Source organism: Oryx dammah, unplaced genomic scaffold (assembly GCF_014754425.2).
Source record: "Oryx dammah isolate SB20612 unplaced genomic scaffold, SCBI_Odam_1.1 HiC_scaffold_20, whole genome shotgun sequence".
NCBI lineage: Eukaryota > Metazoa > Chordata > Mammalia > Artiodactyla > Bovidae > Oryx > Oryx dammah.
The window spans coordinates 13,164,862-13,174,631 of record NW_024070204.1 but is presented as its reverse complement, the minus strand read 5'-3'; the positions used below and the strand labels follow the sequence as shown (position 1 = coordinate 13,174,631).

At 43.3% G+C, this 9,770-nt stretch overlaps 1 protein-coding gene across 1 annotated transcript in view; it reads right to left on the bottom strand.

Annotated features, from left to right (window-relative positions):
• Positions 1-2,200: 2,200 nt before the first annotated feature.
• The window catches only part of OTULINL (OTU deubiquitinase with linear linkage specificity like), a 29,968-nt gene continuing 22,398 nt past the window's right edge, over positions 2,201-9,770 (bottom strand). The window contains exons 3-8 of the mRNA XM_040262250.1: positions 9,654-9,685; positions 9,465-9,556; positions 8,398-8,547; positions 6,190-6,318; positions 5,020-5,289; positions 2,201-4,012 (exon numbers count right to left, since the gene is read on the bottom strand). Coding sequence (XP_040118184.1) covers positions 3,839-4,012; positions 5,020-5,289; positions 6,190-6,318; positions 8,398-8,547; positions 9,465-9,556; positions 9,654-9,685 — 847 coding nt within the window. The 3' untranslated portion in view covers positions 2,201-3,838. The remainder of the gene's footprint in view (positions 4,013-5,019; positions 5,290-6,189; positions 6,319-8,397; positions 8,548-9,464; positions 9,557-9,653; positions 9,686-9,770) is intronic.

The following is a 9,770-nucleotide window of genomic DNA, read 5'->3' as shown; positions in this document are numbered from 1 at the left end:
TGAAGTATAAACCAGGTGGGAAAATTAATTTCTCGTTTACCATTTTATGACTAATGTATTAAACATAGGTCAAATATACACCAGTGCTGAGCTTTTCCTTTAATCATGCTTAATTACACCTAAGGCTAGCTCCTGATAAGAGAGAGAAATACATATTTATCTTATTTAGCTATAAGATATGGATATTTTATAACATTTTCACCAAGTATCACATCTCTGTTTTTTTCTATTTATAGTGTGGTATATATAGTGTGTGTGCTCAGTCATGTCCAACTCTTGCGACCCCATGGATTGTAGCCTGCCAGGTTCCTCTGTCCATGGGGTTTTCCAGGCAAGAATACTGGAGTGGGTTGCCATCTCCTCCTCCAGGGAATCTTCAAGTAAGTCATAAATGTGTCTACTTAGATTCACACACTGGAAGTTCCAGAATATTTGTGCAGCTTTTTAGGTTTTCACCCCCGTTGTCAGTTTGCACCAACTCCTTCTCATCACCTAGCCCTGGGGCCCTTCCCATAAAGCCGGTCCAACAGAGAGGCCAGTACCCACAGGAAGTCCGTGGACATGCTGAGAGGTGGACACAAGCTGAGACTGGCAGGTACATGCGGTGGTTCCCCAGTTGTTTCCCAGATTCTGTCTTTGGGGATGATGGTGATAACAAAACGTGGGGCCAGCGAAGTCTCAAGCTTTTGGGTTTGTCCATATAGATGTGTTGATGTATGCTAAGGAGCAATGGAATCAAGTTGTATGCTGTCCATGAAGCCCCCTAGCATTACTGGTTTGACCTTCACTCTACCTTTTCAACAGAGAAGGCAATGGCACCCCACTCCAGTACTCTTGCCTGGAAAATCCCATGGATGGAGGAGCCCCGTGGGCTGCACTCCATGGGGTCGCTAAGAGTCGGACACGACTGAGCGACTTCACTTTCACTTTTCACTTTCATGCATTGGAGAAGGAAATGGCAACCCACTCCAGTGTTCTTGCCTGGAGAATCCCAGGGATGGGGGAGCCTGGTGGGCTGCCGTCTATGGGGTCGCACAGAGTCGGACACGACTGAAGTGACTTACCAGCTACCTTTTCAAACTCAAGGGTGAGCAAAACAGAAGAGTATAACACTATACTCTTAGTTTTAACTACCAACCGGTATTTGGTTCTATCTAGATGTTCCATCTGAGGTTTTAGAAGTTAGAAGCAAGAAATATTCTTTGTTTACAAAAAGGCTATTTCAGTGGAACAATATTTCTGTGCTTCAGGAATGCTTCTTAGAACACATCCCATGTTTAAATAAGCTGTTGTTGTTTAACCTCTAAGTCGTGTCTGACTCTTCTGTGACCCCATGGACTGTAGCCCGTCAGGCTCCTCTGTCCATGGGATTTCCCAGGCAAGAATACTGGAGTGGGTTGCCATTTCCTTCTCCAGGGGATCTTTCTGACCCAGGGATCTAGCATTTAAAAATGGTGCTAATTTATATGTAGTTCCTTCTAATTAGTTTGTTACATTCATCATACAACTGAATTAAAAACAAAAACACCCAACACCTCGTCCCCTAAAATCTTCTGGTTTGATGTTTTCCCCCAAACACAGCAACTACTGAAGAGTCTTATTTTTTACTTTCATTATTATCATATTTAAATGTTTTCACAATTTGGTCTTGCCCCTCTATTTAAAGAATCCTTTTCCCACCCTGCCCCATCCCCCAGCACGGTTAAGGATAAACATCATGGGCTGATAACGTGACAAGTTATAAGCTGCCCGTGCCATGCTAAGTTGCTTCAGTCATGTCAGACTCTGTGACTGCGTGGACTGTAGCCCACCAGGCTCCTCTGTCCATGGGGATTCTCCAGACAAGAATACTGGAGTGGGTTGCCATGCCTTCCTCCAGGGGATCGTCCCGACCCAGGGATCAAACCCAGGTCTCCTGAATTGCGGGCAGATTCTTTACCAACTGAGCCACCAGGGAAACCCAAGGGTTATGAAAACCCATAGTTGCAGGCAAGGGCTGTAGAGATCAAGAAAGGCTGTAGAGATCCTGCTTCGTGTGGCTCTCAAGGTATTGCAAAGCCCCTGGGTCTGAGCTTGAAACTCTTCAGCTCTTCACCCAGAGGACAAAATGGCAGCAGGCCCAACACTGGCTTATGTGGTAAATGCAAGTGAGTGTCCCCATTACAGAAGAACCTAAATGTTAGTTTCACAGACTGCAGCATTTAACATACCTCCTTTTTATTTACAGTAAACATATGGAAACATGAGAAAACATTAGCATCAAACATGTTAATAAGTAAGTCATTCTTAGAAGGGGTTTGTAACTTTGCAATAGTATCCCATTAGCTAGGATTTTTAAAGTTACTTTGTATTTGCCAAAATACAAAATGGGACTAGCAAAGTACCTCCAAAATAAAGACTGCCAAAATAAACTGGAAAAATATTTCCAAAATAGAGATGACCAGAAGTTAGTGAGCCTGAGTATGTTAGTTGTCTACGGTTGCTGTAACACAAACCACAAACTTAGCAACTTAACAACACGTTTATCATCTCACAGGTCTCTAGGTTAGAGGCCTGACACGGGTTCCACGGGGCTAAATCAAAGTGTTGGCAGGGCCTTGTTGCTGCCTGAGGCTCTAGGGGAGAACATGTTCTCTGGCCTTTTCTAGCTTCCAGAGGCTGCCCACGGTCTTCGGCTTGTGGCTCCTTCATGTAACTGCAGTGATGTCCTCCTTGTAGCTGCTGCAATGAACAAAACCGGCTGCCTTGCGTCCGTCTCTGTCTCACCGTTCGTCGCTTCCTCCCATCTCCTCCTGACTGATACTCTCCCAAGTCCCCTCTTCTACTTTAAAGATCCTCGTGATTATGCTGGGCCCAACTGGAGAACCCACACCACTCTCTCTATTTCAAAGTTAGTGGATTAGTACCTTAGTTCCACCTGCAATCTTATTCTCCTTTGTCGTTTAACCCAACCTATTCACAGGTTTCCGGGATTAGAATACAGATACGGGCCGGGGGCTGGGGGCGGGGGGCGGGTAGGGGGAGGGCAAGCATAATTTTTACCTACACGAATTAAATACACATGTAAATACATGTTAAATACACCAGTTTAATATTTTTGTGACAGTTCCATAATTGTCATTCAGATGCCTTAATCTGTAGAATGTCTCTTTTTGGTCTATATAAAACATATTAAACTGGCCAGATGCAACAGTTTAAAAAAAAAAAAAGTAAAGAGATATAAAACAAATTGTACAACATTACAAAGTAGTGGCTATGTGTATGTACGTGTTTAGATATGTATATATAAAACTATACATGCATATGTGCATGTGAGTATAAACACACACACGCACAATTTTAAAGTTAATCAAAGGGTTCTGGAAAATCAATATACCACAGAGATTCCTGGGAAGGTAATGCTTATAAAATAAGGCCGTGTTTATGAAGATCCCAAATCAGTCAAAGATAAGATTCCGAAGGAAGAACATAAAGGTTACAGCCAAAGACATTCCTTCCCTTTAGTCCTTCTCCCGTGGTCCTGTTCTCACTTTTTTCCTGTTGTTGTTCTTGTTCAAACTAAATGTCCTTGTGCCCTATTGTCTGTGAAGTGACCAGAGTCTTCACCAACAAGGTCAAACCACCAGCCCACAAACCCGTTAGTGCAGCTGTGCTGGAGGAAACCAGTGAGAACAGAGGAAAGGCACCGTGGGGGTCCCCTGTCCAGGGTACTTGTGCTCCTGGAGAGGGAGGTCCCGGCTCCTTCCCGGGCAGCAATACCAGCTTTGGTTTTCTAGAAACATTATTTGCAAGGGTGACTTCTGTCACTGGCGAGAGCTGGTGCCCAGTCCAGCCTGACTTAAAAGACAGGAATGTGGTAGTGGCGGTCGTTCTCGGTCAGCAGGGAGATCTCCGGCCACTCCCTGAGCGACTCCTCTGGGTAGCAGACTTCAAAGTCTCTGGAGTTAAACTTGAACAGTCTGAACACTTTTATCTTTACTTCCAGGGAGTATCCGAGTATAAACATATCAATCTGTGGGGAGGAGATGAAAGAAAGGTCACGGGTGCACATTCCCAAATGCCCGCCTTCCCCCCCAGCGGAGGGAGAGTGTTCTGCAGCTCGTGACATGATGGGCTCGTGGCCAGACCCACATGTGAACCATGCGTGGGTGTGGAATTGGGGACAGACATGGAAGACGTCTGCGTGGAAGGCAGGGGACAAACAGAGAAAGGTCTCTGTAGGGGGATCACAGGGCAAGCTGTTTGGAAAAAATATAAAGGAATGCTTGCAATAAGAGTTATCCTGTTTTCCAACGTTTTTTAAAAAAATCATTTTAAATGAATTAATTTTTATTAAAATGTCAGGTACTTTTGAGTACCTCCTAGGAAAGCAAAGCAAAACAAAGCCCCTTTGCTATGGACATAGAAAAGCATTGTCTGGACTTTCAAAGTTTCAATAACTTCTCTTTACCTGCACTAAGTAACCACATGCTTTCTCAAATGTTATCTCAGTTCGCACCTGGACTTTCTGCCAGGTAACCTCTATAGTGGGAGAGCCTGTTCCCACCTGAGAGGCAGTGTGAAGGTCAGACAGGTGCCTGGCACTGCTGCTGGCTGGCCACCGGATTGCAAAGACACAGCAGCTGGTGTGGGGCAGGAAGGCTTGTATCACTCTTCCTGACTGGAGGGCGGTGATACCCACCCGCCACCTCTTTGCGGGATTCCCGGGTGGCTCAGTGGTAAAGAATCCGCCTGCCAATGCATGAGACCCAGGTTCGATCCGGGTCCAGGAAGATTCCTGCAGGAGGCAATGGCGACCCTCTCCAGTATTCTTGCCTGGAGAATTCCATGGACAGAGGAGCCTCGTGGGCCACAGTCCATGGAGTTGCACAGAGTCGGACATGACTGAAGCTACTCAGCACGCATGCCACTCTTTGCAGTGGGTTTTATCACTGCCGACAGTAAACTGCAATCACCTACATGCTGAAGTATTGCCAGCACTGTCCTTCATCAGACACACTATTCTTCTGCCCCGTTTACCTGCTCCAGTCCACACGTGTCACCGACAGAGTTCAGGTGATTCATCATGAAGCTCAAGGGGTCAGATGAGGTTTCCCGGGTAAACAGGAGTCGAAAAAGACTGGGGATGGCCTTTTTGGTCTTCATTTGTTCATAAACCTCGGTGACTTGATAGAGCATGATGAACTTCAGGGCTTCGTAAAGTTTACATTCCAGGAGAGCATCAGAAAAAAGGATGTTGCACATACTTCCTCTCTTGTGATAATCTTTAATTCCACTAAATTCAGTCCACTAAAAACACAGATGTTTAGTGAAGCTTAGAAGGGAAAGGTCAATACACACACCATTGCATAATCTTTAAAGTACTTGTAAAACAAACCAGGGATTAATGAGGGGACCCATTAACTTTTCATTTCATATCTTTTGACACTGATTGTTGTAATCCTAAGTATTGATTACTTTTACAAAAACAAAGTAGTTTAGATATTTTTTCAAAAATACACTGCCTACTAGGTAGACTACTAAAGAAATCAGCCTCCGAAAGCTACCTCTAAGGATGTCAGATTACACAAAGGATAGTCCAGTGACAAAGGGTACTAATTAGCATTCTTCACCACTTTACCACTGGAGTATAAGGCAATCTATGGGTATTTGCTCATTAAATCCTCATAATAACATTACAGGGTTGAGACTACTCATTTTATTAGTTTTACAGATCAGAAAGCCGTGGCACTGAAATGGCATTTCCCAAGGAGGACTCATTTCAACAATCTAAAATCTGTGTCTAGTAAAAAGCAGGAAAAACTCTTAGTCAAATGATAATATCTGTGCTCTCCCCAAGTTACTAACAGGGTACATTCTAAAGGGCATCTCCCACTGTCTTGTTTGGACCTCACACCACATTTTTCTAGAAAAACAAAAGTATGTGATCGTTAAGGTTGGCTGGCTAGTTAGTCGTAACTGACCTAACAACCGTGTAGAACAACATTGCTCTCGATCATTACACTGCTCTCGATCATCATTTGGGAGGAGAACGAAGAGCAGGAAAGGAAATGGTCAGTTACTAAACAAGTGTTTCTGCCTGCACTTTCTTCTCACGGGACACACAGCGACATGCCTGACACGGGAGGCAAGCGGCTGCGTGTGGGATGCACGCTTTTATTCTTTGTCTTTTTCCCCCTGGAGACTCACCTGTGTTTTCAGTAATTCCACACATTTGCGTAATTTTCCAAACACATTGGAACCTGTATACTTCTCAGGACCAAAACTGTACTGCTGGATCCAATTACAACCTTGCGAAAAGAGCAGTTTTTCAGGAAGCTTGAAAAGGAAGTAGATGCCAACAGTGGTCAGTATCTCACCGTGTCTGACACACAGCTCGGAATATGGCACAGCGGGTAATCTGATCTCATTCAGAATTCATCAGTGTAAAAGATTGTAATGGCAGTTAAGTAAAACATAGTCTCTTTTTAGATTTGTGGATTGATTTGGATCACCTTCTTGATTCACAGTTTCACAACAGATGAAAACATGAATGAACACTATGTCTACAGAAATAATCTTTTTACATAAAACATTTCCCAGACTTCCTAGGTATATCCATTTAGAAATTATGTTTAACCAAACAGCACTAGAGTAATTGGCCAACCCACTACATCAGGGAACACATGGATTATAGAAGGATGCTTTCTGTGGTTCAAACCTAGCTCTTCACTGGTCTGCCGAGAGGTTACTCAACGAGCGCCAGTTATGTTACCTCTTAGCACATCCTCCACCGCAAATGAAGGACAATCCTATCCATTTTCCAGGACTCTTGTTGGATTAAATATGATCATGGCATGCATAAAAATCGGATCCATTGTGAGCATCTGATCCACCTTCCACCCTGCTGAGCTTGTGGACCCCAGGGTCTTCGCTATGTTCTCTGTCCTCAGCAACTAGCAGCAGGGCTGGCACACAGCATACACTTGACAACTGCTACATTAAACTAAACTACCAATAAAACAACTCTAAGTAAAAGATGTTAAGTAAATAGACCGTGTGGAGTTATATATATGCATATACTTTATATTTCTTTGCTTCTCCATCCTTAAATGTGCATCTGTGGTTAGGCATATTGTTGTCATTCAATCGCTAAGTCATGTCCGACTCTTTGTGACCCCATGGACTGCAGCATGCCAGGTTTCCCTGTCCTTCACTATCTCCTAGAGTTTGCTCACACTTATGTAATAAGCATATTACATTCAAATAAAAATTAAGGTTATTCATCAAGAATATATTGCCTGGCACCGTCATAAAAAAAAAAAGGCACTGGTTGGGCAAAAATCTTTGCAAATGACGTATCTGATAAAGCACTTGTATTCAGAATATATAAAGAACCCTCAAAACTCAATTTAAAAAAATGGGCAAAGGATTTGAACTAAGACTTCTCCAAGGAGGCAATGTGGGTGGCAAATTAGCACCTGAAAAGATGTTCAATATCATTACCTGTTAGAGGAATGCAAACCAAAAGCAGTGATACAAATGCATCCTTATTAGAATGGCTAAAAAGCAAACAAAAAATCTGAGAAGGTAGCACAACTGGAACTCACATGTTATTGGCGGGAAGGCAAAATGGCAGAGCCGCTTAGGAAAAGACTTGGCAGGTTCTTACAAAGCTAAAGAAAAGCCTGTCATGTGACCCAGCAATCTCATTCCTAGGTATTTACCCAAAAGGAATGAAAACTTACATTCATACAAAATCCTGAATTGGAATATTTGTAACAGCCTTATTCATAAGGCTGTTAAAAACTGGAAGCAATCCACATATCCTTCAACTTAAGCATGAATGGATAAACAAGATGTCTTTTATTCATATGAAGGAACACCACTCAACAATAAAAGCACTGAACTACAGATCCATGGAACAACACAGACGATCTGCAAATGCATTGTGCTAAGTGAAAAGGGCAGATTCAAAAGCCTACACAATGGGTCACTCCATTTCTCTGACATTCTGGAAAAGGCAAAACTAAAGACCCAGAAAACCTACCAGTGGATGCCTGGGGTGAGAGATGATTGACAAAAAAGGGATATGAGGGCATCTTTGGGATGGCGCTTACACACTGTGCTTGTCAATGCTCAAATAGCCAGAGCAGAAAAGTGGATTAAAGGACTTTACTTACAAAAGACAGACGCCCTTCTCAAGAAAAAATGCTGGCATTACAAACAAAATTGAGTACGACTATCTGAGATGATTTCTTTGCAAACTGGCAAGAGAGACAGACTGAGCTAAAGGATCTTCAATCTCCTGACACCTTGTGTACAATACAAAACCACCTGCAGAAGACCCCAGACTCTGTGTTGCAGTTCCCATCAGCATGATTTTTGCCAAATTTCCAGCGTGAGGACCTAACATACCTTCACGATATCTTTTTCTTTCATCCAGGATGGGAAAGCGAGGCCCCGGCTGAAGATCTGAAACAGCACCGACCTCAGGGCATCATAGTTGTCTCTCCTGACTTGTCGAACACATTTAATATGCCGCCGCCAAAACAGCTCCTCGTAAGCCTATTGGCACCAGAGGAACAAGCTGTTCTTAATTCCACTGGACAAGAGACTAAAGGAAGCTAATTCATGGCATTAGCAAGGCACTACTCCCAAATAAAGTGGACAACAGAAACAGAACCAGTATGGGTTATGAATGTGACCATGTGTAATTTTCAAGTGGCTTTTGTGTGTACAGAGTCCATGTGATGCTATTTTAGTTGATAACTTCTTGGAAGCCCAGAGTCAGGGAATGTCATTGTGGGGAGAGGATGGCTACAACCTGACTGCAGTAAAAACTATTATATGTACTTTTAAGTCCATGCTAAAGAGTAATTGAAAAGTACTTCTTTTTCCTTTTGACTTTTTTTGGCTTTTGCTAGTGACAAGGTTGGACAACACAGCTGGGGATATTTACCAAGACTGGTCTGATGGAAAGTTCTAAAAAAACCCTCAAAATATTTTATGTCAAGGCGCCTGATCCCTTCAAGGACAGAAGTCTCCAATGCATGTGCAGATTAAAAATATATCTTTATTTGGTTGCGCTGGCTCTTAGTTGCAGCATGTGGGATCTTTAGTTGTGCCATATGGGATCTAGTTCCCTGACCATGGATTGAACCCAGGCCTCCTGCACTGGGAGTGTTAGCCACTGGACCACCAGGGAAGCCCCTTGCAGATGTTTTAATACCCCTGGCCAGGAGAGAGCTGAAGAGGGTACAATGCTCAAGTGTCCTGAAATTACAGGCCTAATTTACCCAAGTCCTCGAAGGCCCCAGTGCTAGGTGAAAGGTCTGAAGGTGATGCCTAGCAGCTGTTTGGCTTTTAACTGCAGCCACAGTTGTTTCTGGTTCCATATTTGGTAAAGCATAGTGGAATGCAAGTTTCCTGATTTTTACACACAAATTCTCCACCCACCACGACCTGAATAAACAGACACACACCTTCCTCATCAGCTTGGCATGGGGTGTCTCTCCTTTCCACTCTCTTGCACAATAACTGAGTAAATCAACTTCCGCCTCCACGCTGAGGTTCCCTGAACCAAACCGAAAATACACGGCAGTGAATTTTCCCTTCCCTTTCCCTTCTTGAACCCTCTTAAAATAAGGAAACACAGGCGTGAAAATATTTACTTTTGAATCTTCTCTGCAGATATCCAATCCACCTAAAAGATAAATGGAAATAGTAACATCAAAATTCTATTTTTAACAGCGAGGGCATTTTTGAAATTTAAAGATGACAGAGCCACA